This window comes from Amblyomma maculatum, chromosome 10 (genome assembly GCF_055883805.1).
Source record: "Amblyomma maculatum isolate TAMU_Amacu chromosome 10, ASM5588380v1, whole genome shotgun sequence".
NCBI classification, from domain to species: Eukaryota; Metazoa; Arthropoda; class Arachnida; order Ixodida; family Ixodidae; genus Amblyomma; species Amblyomma maculatum.
This window is the reverse complement of record NC_139353.1, coordinates 44,990,459-45,005,653: the sequence shown is the minus strand read 5'-3', so window position 1 is coordinate 45,005,653 and position 15,195 is coordinate 44,990,459. Positions and strand designations below refer to the sequence as shown.

The window sequence follows — 15,195 nt, the reverse complement described above, 5'->3', positions numbered from 1 at the left end:
CGTTTTTCTAAGCTTTAGAAAGCCCGCGAAATACAATAAAATGTCACGTGACTGGCGCATTCGTGCGCCATGATAAGTGCTGCTCTCAACCTGGGTTTCAGTGAACGAAATCAGCTGTGGCATTGGCTCCACGACACCGTTGCAGCGGCAGGCTGATATGTCTGCGATGGTTTCTTCGTCCGCTTCATGGAGTAGGCGCACATAACGGTGCAACCCGCAGGGAGCTGATTAACCTGCCGTTGGAGCTGGGCTTTCGAGTCACGGCCGCAGCTAATTTAGTTCAATCAAACCACGATTGAGAGCACCACAATCACAATCGTGGCGCACGAATGCGTTAGTCGTGATATATATATATATATATTGCATTCCGCGGGCTCTCTTTAGATTTTGAAAAAACGATACACATGAGACTTTCTTTATCGGAACTAAATGAAATGGGAGTTTCAGAAGGGGATCTCCAAATTTTCAAATCAGATTTATTCCAAAGGCAATACTTAGTAAACTAGAAAATTTATCTTAATTACTAATTAGTTAATTGCAGAATAAAAAAAAATGCCTGCGGTACGCCAGACTGCTGGCAGCTGTATACAAGTGGTTTCTCTGGCCTATCGCAAATGCTTTATTTTTTAACCCTTGGCTAAAATTAGCTTGGACACGCACAGCTTTTCGAAGCACCGGCGGCAAGGGGAAGCGCGCATCGAGGCACCCTAAAATCGAAAGCGCTTGTAGCGTCATCTCGGGTACTCGGAGAGCACCATTTCGCAACAATGAACGCGCATTGGGATATGTGCTGCCATCTGTTACCTTTGACAAGACATACTTTGACGCTTGTTCGCAAGTCTTGGATAGTAGGCACTGTAGTTGTAGGGGGACCACACATCTTGGCGTCTGCTGTGTGGTTTCTCATTATTGGGTCGTTGATGTTGTCTCTTCAGAGACATGCTTTGAGCCCCTGATGTTGTTACTCGTTGGTAAATTTAATTTTGCTGAAAGCACCAGACATGGGATTACATGTCGTTTAGTTAGGTGAGGTGATGTTTCACGTGAGTTTGTCGAAGCATTCGGCGTGCTGTCGTGACGTCTTGTGTCCAACGATGTCTTTTTCTGCTTAGGCAGTTGAGCAAGACCTACTATGAAGTCTTGGGAGTGAAAAAAGACTGCACACAGAAAGAAATCAGAGATGCCTACGTCGAATTATGCAAACAGGTACGCAAACGCAATGCGCATTTTAGCACATGGTGGTTGCGTGTTTAGACATGCCTGAAATGCTTACTTGACCGTTGCAGTACGTATACAACCTTGACATTGTAACCTTGACTTCTTCTGTATCGCGAAAATCATTATTTTAACTGGCACTGTGGCTTACGCTATGCTAGAGGGTTTGAGCGGATGATATGGACCATGGTAGATTGTGACCAACGGAAGAAATGTATGAATATCTGCTCACGGTTCAAGGAGCTGACTAGTGCGCCAGAAATTAGAACTTTCGTACCTGTCACACTTTCTTTCCAAGATCCTCCTGAAGGTAGGAACATGCGCATCCATGTTGTCTTGCTCTTTTTCTTCGAAGCTTCACCCAGACGTAAAAGGTGCTGCTGCTCGACCATCGAGAGACCATAGCAAATTCACTGAGCTCAACCATGCTTATACAGTTCTTAGCAGACCTCTTGATCGGAAGCACTATGATGAAACTCTTCAACATCCAGGCTATCACACTGCCCAAGGTGTCGTGTGGAGGCCTTCAGCTGCGCGGTAAATATTTCTGTATTTCCTATCGTTTATGTCTGTTTTACGTACTCGTTTTTTTCTTTCATGACTAGAAAGAAAAATAAATACGAGAAATGCATCCCATTATACAAGGACGACGCAAAAACAGCTTTATGTCTAAAGTGTAATTCTACTAAAGCACTATGAGAAAATAATGTGGTTATAAATACTGCAACAATTCATATAGCCAAATGCTGCACTGTTTGTGTCACAGATGGAAAATTATCACAGAAGACCATTGAGAACAGTACAATCAACACCAACATGCTAAAAGAATCAGTGACCACTCAGTCGGACAATAAGATTGCGCAAAGAGAGCTGATGCAAGTACTGCACTAGCTCACCTGGATGAACTAAAGAAAATAAATAATTGTTACATAAAGATTGCAAGAAGCTGCTGTTAGTCGAGAGTAAACTTGGAAGTAAATGGCAGACTGTTTGGGATAATGAAGGCAGCATCGTTTATTTTGCTGTGTTGGCTTTGTTCTTCTTAGGCATATTATTGCTTTGCCATATTTCTCCTCTCTGGTTGCCTGACATTTTGTTTTGCTTCGTTAGCTTGTCACTGTTTGCATAACATATATACTTAGTACACTAATGTCATCAAGGTGAAATATAGGCATTCTAATAAACAAAAGAAGAAATGGCACCTTGCGAAGCCAGTCCTAAGCTGATGGAGGCTGTGTGAGCACCAAGTCATTTTGTGCAGCATTCGAATTAGGCATGTATGTATGTGCGCCTTGCCTATATATATATATGTATATATATTTTTTTTTTCATGCCTCACATGACCTATATAAAAATGGCTGGTAACCATCACTGGGCTGTTTAAACCAAAACTGAAACAGATGCGAGAAGTTAATAGGGTATTGGGATCAATATGCAGTAATGTCTTGCTTATCAAATTTGGTTTCTTATTCTTAATGCTCATGAAACGAGGAAAAGCCTTTTTGTGAACTAAATGGTAAAAGAGTTGCAGTAAACAGTTCTTATTTTCTGACTGAAAGCATCATAAGCTAAGGAAAGGGCATTTCACAGCATCTTAAATCAAATGCATGCTCCCATTTCCACTCCAGCTTGCTCTTACAAGAGTCTGGTTGTAGACTTGTATCTTGTTAGGTTCCTGAAAAAGGGAATTTCAATCAAAAGCTGGGATTTTAAAATGATAGTCCATTTGCAAAAGGGTCAGGTTTTTCTAACCAAATGTTTAATATATGGTAGTCTTGGCTGCTTATGCACTGAAAAAGCAACACAAGGCACTACTACGAATGAAATTGAGGTAACCTTTATTTTCTCATTAACCGTTCCAACAGCTACTACTATAGCTGTGTCTGCTAATGTGAAAACATTTGGTGATGTGTCGTTTTCTGATCGGCAGTGCTCCATTTTCGGAAGCAGAACATGACTCACTGCGGAGGAAAAGTACAAATGAACATTGCATCTTAACTTAATCATATTTTTAATGTGGACTTAGCGCACACACTGGACACGACTCACTAATGTAGAGAGGGAGGATACAAATGAACATTGCAGATTTACTTAATCATTTTTTTTTAATGCAGGCTTTTTGTACACACCGTTCTGAGAAAGCATCACGACACTTCTAAACACATTAAGAAATAAATAAAATCATAAGTCGTTACCTCACCCATTGAGCAAAGAATATCAGCAACCAAAAGCATTCATCGCAATGAAAACTTCTCATTGCGTCCTACCTTCGGTAATCCAGCCACTAGCCCTTGTGACACAGAGCTCATATTCACACAAGGTGGTAGATGAATAGTCCTCTATGGTCACTCTTGGAGCGAAAAATTTGGAGGGGTAGTCCAGTTTGATCAGTTTTTCCTAAAGCATTTCTTGGAAAGAAAGAAAGAGCGGAGGGGGTGCAGTGTAATAATAATAATATTGCTTTATTTGCCTGTATATACGGAGTAATTTGCCAGGCTACTTAAGCATCATTTTCATATGCAAAATTTCTTGCTGGAGAGGCTGGGGGAGGTGACTTCTGGCCCACATCAGCCCCTGTAAATTTGCCCCTGTCCCCAATGCCTACAAAACATGCAAAATAGTATTTTCATTGCTCCAGTTCTGAGTTATTACAGTGAGTACAAGGACAGTTGCAGTGGCCTTAGCTCTTTCTTGCCAAGGTGCAAGCAAGCAACGTAGCATTAGTTTTTTTGCATGCAGTACTTAGAAAAAAATGCCAGCCTTTTATTAAAGAGCAGCTAGTCTAAATGGGTATGTGGATGCACAGAGACCACAAAGATGCACTGTATGAATGTGGTGGATCAATTTCAGAAAAGAAATGCGATCAGCACGTTTTAAAAATCTGAAGCCATCGAGGCGAGCGCTGGTGTTACATAAATCATTTGGAGAGTATATATACGAGGAGAGAATTCACTTTGTCTTCAGTTATTTTATCCTCATCGAGTTATTCTTGAGCACTTTTTAGACCAGCTTCAGCATCTCATATTAAGCAGCGAATAAACAAATAAAAAATGAATAATGTTTTTATTGGGTGGCACTTTTTCACGTGTTTCATGCATGAGGTGACCTGGAATGGGCGTGCAGTCTAGCACCATCTGAAAATTAGAGCTGTTCTTCCATTTGTTCAGCCTTTGCTATATAATTTTCTCAGATCTGGAGCAGCTCGAAGCGGCCTACCTGTTTATCTGCGGTACATTTTCTAATCCACCAATGAAGATCCGAGGACCGGTTTGTCAATTGTTCGAAAACTCTCTAAATTTGACCAATGAACATGCTATCATGAGGGCATTGGCAAAGCCTTCAGCAACATGATAGCAAATATCTATGGTGACAGCACTGTGGGTGCAGTGTGATTATAGCCAAAATATTAAATTGTGATGCACTGATTCTTTTGCATCTGGTTTCAGTTATGAAAACCCATTCATGTACAGGCAAGGAAAAGAAGGAACAGAATCAGAGCACTACAAGACGCCAAAGTATGAGGATTTTGCTGATGAGTTCAAGAAGGAGCGGATGTATCACCAGCGTTCCAAGATGTATGTTGTTGTGGGATGCCTCTTCCTGGTCTTGTCAGGCGCTTGCCTCCACTACGCTGCATTCAGGTGAGAGCACTTACGACTGTGGCAGGGCACATGTTATGGATGTATCACCAACGTTCTAAGGTGTATGTTGTTGCGGGATGCCTCTTTCTGATCTTGTCATGCGCTTGGCTCCACTGCGCTGTATTCAGTTGAGAGCATTTACGACTGTGGCAGGGCACATGTTATGTTTTTATTTATGTTTATTTTAGTTATTCATACTGTCAGCACTTGCTAAGACAGGCATACGCTGATAATTCTATAATCTGCTCACTTGTTTGTACTGTTTAAGTTAAAAATAAAGGCTGCCTGAAATTGGATTGTATTGCTTTCCATTCCTAATTTAGCAAACTGCTGGCATTTACAACTCATTGCAGTTACAATTCATTTTTATTTTTTGCCATGTCTTACACTAGTGCTGTTTTTGCCCATTGCCGTGGTCTCGGCTTTTGCCAGCACAGAACATCTGAATGTCGTTTAAGTAATTAATTAATGAGCAACCAGTCAAAGATACAGTCTTGATTGTCTGTTATAGGCACACTGCTGGCACAGGCGATTATTGTTTTTGTTTGCCAGGATAGACCCATGTCCCTGTCACATTTCGTAAATGTGAGGAACTTAGTTTTCTTTCAATATCTCTTCTATTTCCCTCTTTTTTTATTTCTGTATTGCCAGCTTTACTCACTATAATTTGCACTGCTTTAATTTGTGGGTAATCGTTTGGGTCTATTGTAATCTGTTACACAAGAGAGAGTCTGCTGGTATTTACCAGCCTGTTGTTTGTTTAATTGCAGTAGAGCGAACGCGATGATTAGATGGTACTCTCGAGGCATTGCAGATGAATCTGTATGATATTCGGAAGATAGTGGGAAACTAGAAAGCTTGGTGTGATGTGGTTATAAGGTTATAGGGTTATAGAAGAATCAGACATGACTGAACTGAATTGAACTGAAAAATTTCCTTCAGCGTGTTGCTTTTGTGTCAAAGCCCGAAGGTTTGCAATGAAATCCAAATTGCTTGCCCTCGTATATCCTCCATCAATTAGAAATGCCAGTGCAATGAGAGGGATGTGCCTATGGAAAATTAAACTCCATGGTTACCATAGTTCATTGTTTCAATCAATCATTCTGTTAGCATTTGCCTCTGTCATCTATCACCACTGTTCTCTAAGCATTGAGCTTTGGAGAAATAGTCTCAAATATTTTCTGCCTACAGGTATGGGAGTTCCAATGAGATGAAGAACAGAATGCAGGAGAAAAACAGACAGAATTGGGAACAATATCATCAGTCTAAAAGGGATTTCAGGTGAGCCTTCTTGAGTGAAGTGCTTTTTAAGCATTGTATAGTATTGTATTCGAACTCCCAACGAAGGAGCCTAACAAGACAGCTTTTTTTTACACAGAGTGTACGCATTTTGTTCAGTCAAAAAGCGTCGCCATAACCCAGAATTGAGAAAAAATTGTTAGAAAAAAATATGCACGTAAATTGATATCATAATTGTAGTGCAACCGTTCTTTGTGCTGCGTTCAGTGTGGTGTCATACCATTTCGCTTCTCATTTAGCATCCATCTGTTAGTCAAGTTGGACACTACTTTGCGATAGGGATTAGAACCAATGACATATGTACCTCTAAATGTGTGCCATTCATCATAAGCATAGGAGTGAACCGGGAAGTGAGGCAGGTCCTGCGCTTTCCTTTCCCGCAAAACGAAATCAAAACATTAAATACTTTGCCGAACTATGTGCTTCTCTCTCAGTTCCAAAAATGCTCGGAATGAAAAGGCGATGTTAAAGCTGCTGTTGCGTCTACTTTTAGGCAAAGTCGTCTGAATTTTTTACTTGTTGATGTGTTTGTTGGTACCTAGAGCAGATTTCTCGGCCTGAGCATGGCGCTTCAAATATAAAGGAATGAAGTTTTTTTTAGTTTCGGTTTGGTTTGGTTTGGTTTGTGGGGTTTAACGTCCCAAGGCGACTCAGGCTATGAGAGACGCTTAGGGGAGGACTCCGGAAATTTCGACCACCTGTGGTTCTTTAACGTGCACTGACATCGCACAGCACACGGGCGCCTTGCTTTTCGCCTCCATCAAAAAGCGACCGCCGAGGCCGGGATTCGATCTCGCATCCTTGGAAACAGTAGTCGAGCGCCGTAACCACTGCGCCGCCCCAGCGGGGTGTTTTTCTTAGCTTCAAATTACGGTTCTGCAATAATGATCATTGTTGGGACCCACACAGGGGGCACCTGCTAAAGCAAATGTTTGCGTGTACTGTGCGACACCACTGACGCCGAGCACCTACGCTTAGCTGTGTGTGGCATCGCCATGTCTGGGGAAAAGGGTATCTTGGTGGTTTAGCCAATGCCAAGTGTTTGGACTTTTAAGGCCCCTCAGCGGAGATGACACACCACTTTGGCCCAGCTTCCTATAGACAGCACCTCCGGGCTGACCCGGTTGGGGGAAATTGGCAGTCACCTTTTCCTATTCTCCCTTTATCTTTCACTTTCCTATTTTCTTTCTTGCAACTATCTTGCTACTCTTCTCTTCTCGATTTTTTTCTTCTAGGTGACGAGGGCTAACCTTGCACGGCAAACCAACCTGAGTTCTGCCATATTTGGTTATAGTTATGGTGTACAGCTGGCGTGGGCAGGACTTAGCTCCATTCCCCACGTTGGGCTCTGTGCTGGGTGGCTGCCACTGTGGAAAAAAAAACTATCATTTTGAAGGCTGCTTTCCTCCTTAGAAATGATTGCCTTCCCAATAAGAGGGTGAAGACCGAAACTACTTCTCATTTCATCTACGAAAAGAAAGAAACATTCCCCATGTACCACATTGTCCTCAGTGAGCAAAACAAAATACCTGCCAGAAAATTATCACCCTTCTTTGTATTGAAATGCCTCACAAGTGCCCTTGGCCCAGGCTACAAAGTCGCTAACGACCCGCCGTGGTGGTGCAGTGGTTAGGGCGCTCGACCACTGTGCCCAAGGTAGTGGGATCGAATCTCGGCTTCGGCAGCCGCTTTTCTATGGAGGTGAAAAGCAAAGCACTTGTGTGCTATGCGATATCAGTGCATGTTTAAAGAACACCAGGTGGTCGAAATTTCCGGAGGCCTTCACTATGGCGTCTCTCATAGGCTGAGTTGCTTTGGGACGTTGACCCCTCCCCCCTCCCCAAACGAAACCAAACCAAAGTCACTAAGCTAGCCTGTGGGGATCTTCTTCTTGAACTACTTGATGAAACTCAGCACTCGAAATTGACAGGCATTGAATCATTTGGTGATATCTCAGTCTTCATAGCACCTTGCAGATCTCTTAACAGAGTATGTGGTGTCACCTTGGACAATGATTTCTTGCACTTGACTGAAGAGGAAATGCTCGAAAGGGTTTTTCAACAGAACGTAACAAATGTACAAATAATCAGAATTCACAATGACAGTAAAGAAATCTCCACGAAAAATCTTATCCTCACTTCTCCCTCCTGCACCTTGCACGAATTCATTGAAGTAGGATACGCCAAAATCTCCGTCCATGCCTAATACAAAATCCCCGCCACTGCTTCAGATGCCAAAGATTTGGTCACTGCTCCCAGAGTTACCGCGGCCACGAATCCTAAGCCAAATGTGCATCTAGCGACCATAAGTCTGAGAACTGTAACGCTGCGCCGCACTATGTGAACTGCAATGGTGAACACCCCACATACTCTCGATCATGTCCAGCATGGAAAACAGAAAAAGAAATAATCACTCTAATGACAACAGAAAAGATCATACAAAGATGCCAGAGCGCATATTGCAATCGCGGGGACACTAAAAGTTTTCTTTCACCTCAAAAATGGACTTCGCTGGTGTGTTGCAATGGGTTGACACAACACATCAGCTTTTGGCACCTGCCCAGGCCACACAGAGCGGCTCGGAGGCAGGGCTTTCCATGCCCCACATGGGAGTAGACAGGGCTACTCCGCCACTCCCAAAGCAGACTATGAGACCCTCTGGGTCAACAAGCCTGAAGCCCCCCTTGCATGGGGAGGTCAAACTCAAACGTGCAGGTGTATTCTGCACGATGGTGTAGTGCCTCTGGAGAGGCAGTGGACACGAACCGAGAAGGCGCCATGCCGTCAGCCTCTCAGAGGCGGCAGAACTCCTCGGAGTGGCAAAAATAATAAAACATAAGTCCTGAAAGTATCTTAACTTTCCACTTTACATAAACAGGAAAAAATGACATTCCTAGTACAGTGGAATTGCAGACGACTTTTAAATAACTTAGCCGACATAAAAGATATCTTACACACACTCATACCTACTGCACTATGTATGCAAGAAACAAATTGAGGCCCCAAACACACAAGCATAATTGAGGAATATCAAGTCTTCCACTCTGACAGGGAGCAAGTAAAAGTAGGCTTTCGGGTGGAATGGCTGTCATAGTGCAGTGTGGTGTTCCAGCCCAAGAGCTGAAGCTAAACACTCGATTAGAAGCTCTAGCAGCGTCTATAATTGCATTCAAGACCATCACATTGAGCCACACCTTAAAATTACTTTTCATGACTTGGAACACCTTTTTAGCCAACCACCGGAACTATACCTTGTAGTTGGAGATTTTAATGCACACTCTCCTTTGTGGGGTAGCGAAAGAACCGACACACGATGCCAAATTATAGAGGACCTCATTATTTGCACTAACGTTAGCTTGCTAAACTCTAGTAAGCCTGCATACTGTTCTCCAAGCACAGGAAAAATGAGTGTTTCAGATTTGTGTTTTAGGTTACCTTGTAACAATTTTAAATGGAATGTTTTAAACAATCCATATGGGAGCGATCATCTGCCCGCAATAATAGGCTTATCATCGTCACTGTCACTAATCTTGACAAAATCACAATGGTGGAATCTCATTTTTGTAAACTCTGAGCTTTTTATAGTAGAGGCAAATTTAGCAGCATTGTTTTCAGAAACTCTTAGTGTTGATGAATTGAATGATTACTCACGGCCTGTATTAATGATGCCGCATGCCTTGCAATACCACGGACTTCAGGAGTGGTAGAACAAAACCACAAAGTGTGGTGAACGCAGGAGTGTAAGTAGGCTAAGAAACAGCAAAATAAGGCACGAGGTATTTTCCGAGCATACCTGTCACATGAGAACGAAATAGATACACTCGTTGCAAATCATAAAAAGAATCCTGGCAAAGACATAAGTCATTCGTAAGAAGTTCGACGACATCTAAAAGAATGTTGGAACAAGTGCATAAACTCATTGTAGCTTTTCCTCTTTCACAATTCTTTTCATGACAGCTCCTGGTACACCAACAAACATCGAAGAACAGGCAAATATACTAGGGGAACGTTTCTGTAACATTTCCAGTTTATCGCACTACACAGAAACATTCTTAAAATACAAAAGCATAGCCGAGAAACAAAGACTACCAAGAAGTGGTGGCACAAATGAACCATACATAATAGTTTAACACTGCAAGAAATGAAGAAAGCCCTAGCTGCCGGTAAGCACACTGCACCCAGTCCTGATAAAATCTATTACGAAATGCTCGCCCATCTATCCGAACCGATTTTAGAAGCACTATTAGTTCTTTAACAAAATTTCAGTTGTAGGGAAACTGCCACAGGTATGGAAAAAAGGTGTTACTGTGCAAGTTTTGAAACCTGTATAGTCGCCGACCTCTCCTGGCAGTTGTAGGCCCATAGTGTGCACCAGCTGTTTAGCAAAATATTCTGAAAGTGTTTTAAACATCAGACTACCTTTATTTTAGAATCTCATGACCTAAATTTTGGTAAGTGTAGTTTTAATAAAGGATGCACAACAAATAACCATCTAGTGTGCCTCGAAATCACTATCCGAGAGACTGTTATACTCAGACAGCAGTGTCTTGCCATTTTATTTGACCTGGAGAAGGCATATAATGCAACGTGGAGATTTGGGATATAGTGTGACCTGGCAGATTTATGCATACGTGGCAGGGTGCAAAAAGTTTTAAGTGACTTTCTATCACATCATTCTCTTCTTTTCTTCAGGAAAATGGTGTACCTTAAGGATACATTTTAAGCACAACACTTTTCGTTGTAAAAATGAATTCAATTTGCAGGGTAATCTCAAATTTCATAATGTATTCACTCTGTGTCGACGACCTTCAAATAGCCTCCACATCATCCAACATACCTACATGTGAGACAGATCCAATAAACAATAGATACTCTAGCGACGTGAGCCAGTGAAAATGGATGAAAATATTCCCTACAGAAGGCAGTGGCGGTTATGTTCTCGCTCAATCGAGGCATACCGTCCAACTCCATCCTACACCTAAAAGAAAATGAATTATATCTGTAAGCAATGAACACAAATACTGAGGCATTACATTTGACTAAAAACTCACATTTCTTTCCCACATATGAACACTGAAGAAAGCCTCCAAATCTCTAAACATACTGAAGGTTCTTTCACGAAAACGTTGGGGATCTGATAGAGCATGCCTTTTACACATTGTCGCTCTGTTATACGCTCCTCCTTAGACTATGGAGGCATAGTATATGCTTCAGCTAGAACATCATATTTAAAGAAATTAGACCCAGTGCATAACTTAGGCCTGTGCCTTGTTGTGGTGCATGCAGAACATCTCCTGTGGATAGTCTTGATGTGGAAACAAATGAGCCTCCATTGAAAGATAGACGAGCTCCACTTACATGTGTGTATGTCCTCAGAATGAAGCCACTGAAAGAACAGCTCTGTTATTCACTAGTCACGACTTGCCCCTCAGATAAACCACAGACGACAAGGCCATTGATAATGCGCTTCGAAAACATATGCCGTGAACTCCATATTCTGGACACATTACCTGATATCACTCAAAACAGCAGCTTCTTAACGCCGTAGTGCAACTTTTCAACAGTCTGTGACCTCACTCTAACATAGTTAAAAAAAAAACAAAAAGCCTAACTCCTAAAGAGCATATCATACAAGAATATCTCACACTGAAAGAAAAGTACAGCAATTATACCTACACAGACGGTTCTAAAAGTACTTCTTATAATGGTTGTGCAGTACTGGATGGGAACTCCAAAAAAGTAATCAGACTTCACCAGTGTGCATCAATATTTACAGCTGAATGTTATGCTTTCCTGGTAGCTGTAGAAAAAATTATAAATAGCAGCAATGAGATCAGTATTTTTAACACAGATTCACTGAGGGCACTCACAGCTCTAAATTCAAGAAATGCAGTCATGCCATTGCTTGGTAATATAATACACAATATAACAGAGGTCTCAACACAAGGACATAACACAATTTTGTGTTGGGCTTCAAGCCACTTAGGCATCGACGGAAGTGAAAGAACAGACACTTGTGCTGCTCAGTGTCATGGCAAAAAAAATTGAGAAAGTAAACATGGTACATATAGACTGCATGAAGTTAATACAGCGTAAACTGAAAGATAAGTAGCAGTGCATGTAGAATAACCAAGACAGTAATAAATTAAACGCTGTAAGGCCTATAATAGCCGAATGAAAATCAAGCACACTGTTTCATAGAAGGGATAGTCTGCCGTCTCCGTATTGGACACGCACATCTTACGTGCGATTTCTTACTAATGAAACACAATAAGCCAGTGTGTGAAGAATGCGGGGAGGTGCTCACAGTCAACCACATCCTAATTACATGACCAAAACTCGGAGACACTACGGACAGAGCACTTTACTATGTTTTTACAAATTTAGCATCCGACTCCACCTCAGCCTACTTTTAGAAGAAAAAGCAATCGTAAACTTATCGTGTATTTTTTGGCTTCCTAAAAGAGGCACACTTTCTTGGCAAGCTATAGTTATTAACTCACTGATTCCCTTTATTGCAAAAAACACATTCTAACCTTGCTCTTGGTGCATGATAGCCTTAGTTGCTTATGCGTCGTAAAACCCAACTAAACCAACACACATGTTTATTGGGATTGTATAACTTCTGTTGCCCTGTTGTTTGGTTTGGTTTGTGGGGTTTAATGTCCCAAAGCGGCTCAGGCTATGAGAGACGCCGTAGTGAAGGACTCCGGAAATTTCGACCAACTGGGGTTTTTTAACATGCACTGACATCGCACAGCACACGGGCGCCTTGCTTTTCGCCTCCATCGAAAAGCGGCCGCCGAGGCCAGTATTTGATCCCGCGTCCTTGGGAACAATAGTCGAGCGCCGTAACCACTGCGCCACCCCGGCAGTAGGAAGCCATGTACATCAGGCAGGCACTTATGCAGAAATGCTTTTTGGGGAGGGGCTCAAGGTAACTTCTTGTTTTGGATCACATACTTTGTTAGAAGTTGAAAGTAATGGCTTTTGTTTCCATCACATGCGCGCGATCCTGAATCATGAAACCATTTTCTCATTTGTTAATCTGGAAACCCTGTGAAAAAGTTTCATGATGTTCCTCATAGCAGCTGTAATATCTGTAATCTCTGTGCATTGCTAGCAGTGTTTATTTTTTAGTTTGGCTCATCTGTACTGAAGCCCATTACTTCGAGCATAGCGTGTGTTTTCATTGCCTGACATTTAACGTACAAATCTCACCGCCTTTGCAGGAAGTACGGCATGGAAGGCCAGATGGAACGGCTGCTTGGTTACAAACCCGAGAAAAAAGAAAATGGTGACATCAACAGTGATGGAAAATGAGGCCTTGCCATCTGTTTTACATGTGACTGTAATAAAAAGTAGTTATTTTATCTGCATCAGGTGTGCACATTTAATGTGTGATCCAAATTCGAGTTCCTTTTGAAGGTAGTGCGAAAAACGAGGATCAAGAGTAGAAAAACACAACACGAGCGCTTGGTCCTCGTTTTTCGCGCTACGTTCAAAATGAGCCAGATTCAACTCGCCCAACTAATGGTAGTTCTATGAAGGCAGCTTCGAAAACATTTCTAGTACACACAAGAGAATTTATTGCAGGAGTACGCTGCTCTCAATGCATAAATACTTGTCACTGCTTCATCCAAATGAAGTTACCGATGCATCTGTTTGTGTAAAGCACGTTCTCCTGCCTGTTGAGCTACTGTTGATTATGTATTCTTTTACTCCTGAAGAGGACTCTTGGAATTCAAGCTATGAAAATTTGATGAGTGATGCACCAATTTGCTTGCATCAATAATGCTATCATTTCTGACTCTTCATATGCTGCAGGGAACTGGTGCATCTGGAAATACAGTTGTACATTATGGCAACAATTTTTAACACTTATGCAGGCTTAGAAAATTTGCACTATAGCTGGATGTAATTAGAAAAACAATGCAGCAGATATATGCCTCACAGGAGGCTGTGTTGTCAATGGGGTTGAACACTTTGATAGAATAATTATCATGGCATCCTGTAAACTGTTTTATGCCTGCTGGTGTAGTGTGGTGATAGTATTGAAGGTGGAAAAGTGAATTTCTGAACTGTAGATTGTACAGAGCAGGTCAACTGTGGCACCCAGCACAAAATACAATATTTATGAGATGGGATAAGAACAACAGCCTTGTACACAGTAGCTTCTGTTCAGCGATCTGCAAGTGCTCTGCTTTTGTACATATATGATAGCAATTTGAATTTGCTTGCATTTTCTAGCCTTCGTTTTTAATTTGCAACACACAATCATTCGTATTTTTTATATTTGGCATTAATATTAGCCCCTAGGAAATAATCTAATTGTTCTTGCATTTAGGTAGCATCACTATACATGCTTTAGAGCAGAAAGTGCCATTTAAAACGCTTTCAGACGACTTCGCAGAGTTGGTGTACTGTACAGTTTACAGTTTGAAAATATGCTGCGTCTAACAGCTGCAAGATGACTGTCCACAATGCCCTTTGTGGTTTTAAGGTGAAAAGCTTACTCGGCTCTTGAGTGGCGTTCACAGAATTAAAGTGCCTGCAGGTAGTAGCAGCAAATAGATATAATGTGATGTGTATCAAAATTTTGATGCAACCAAGGAGGTTTTATAGTATAACCTCCTTGGACGCAACCATTCTTTGTGTAGCGCTCAGGGTTGTGTTGTCGTATCGTTTTGCTCCCCATTAGCAGCCATCTGCTAGTCAAGTGGAGGCCAGTTTGTGATGGGGATTCAAACGGACGACGTATGTATCTTAAATTTTATGTCGTTAATTGTAAGTTTAGGTGTCCATCTAGCTGTGAGACAGGCACTAGCTGTACTGCACCTTTCTTTAACTCAAAAACCGAACTGAAGACGCTCAACACTTTGCCAAACGGCCAAACTCTGGCAGCCTCTCAATGCTAAACCAGCAAGCAAAACCACGCTAAGCAGTGCATTCGCACGTTTTCACAGGGGATAGAGCACTGGTAGTATTTTTTTACACAACAAACATTCACGGCAAATCGGGTTGCAAAAAAGAAAAAAATC

General features: G+C 41.8%; 1 protein-coding gene across 9 annotated transcripts; it reads left to right on the top strand.

Moving 5' to 3' along the window:
• Positions 1–844: 844 nt before the first annotated feature.
• Positions 845–13,533, top strand: LOC146176321 (dnaJ-like protein 60). 9 transcript variants are annotated; one of them, XM_084582658.1, is made up of 6 exons: positions 845–1,026; positions 1,113–1,206; positions 1,571–1,752; positions 4,686–4,856; positions 6,048–6,137; positions 13,387–13,533. In XM_084582658.1, exons 1-6 carry the CDS (start codon positions 956–958, stop codon positions 13,475–13,477), a joined length of 699 nt encoding a protein of 232 aa, XP_084438784.1. In that variant the 5' UTR covers positions 845–955; the 3' UTR covers positions 13,478–13,533. The 9 variants fall into 9 exon arrangements, with proteins under 9 accessions (XP_084438784.1, XP_084438782.1, XP_084438791.1 ...); XM_084582656.1 differs by having other exon boundaries at positions 4,662–4,856; XM_084582659.1 differs by having other exon boundaries at positions 906–1,043; positions 1,117–1,206; positions 4,662–4,856.
• Positions 13,534–15,195: the final 1,662 nt, after the last annotated feature.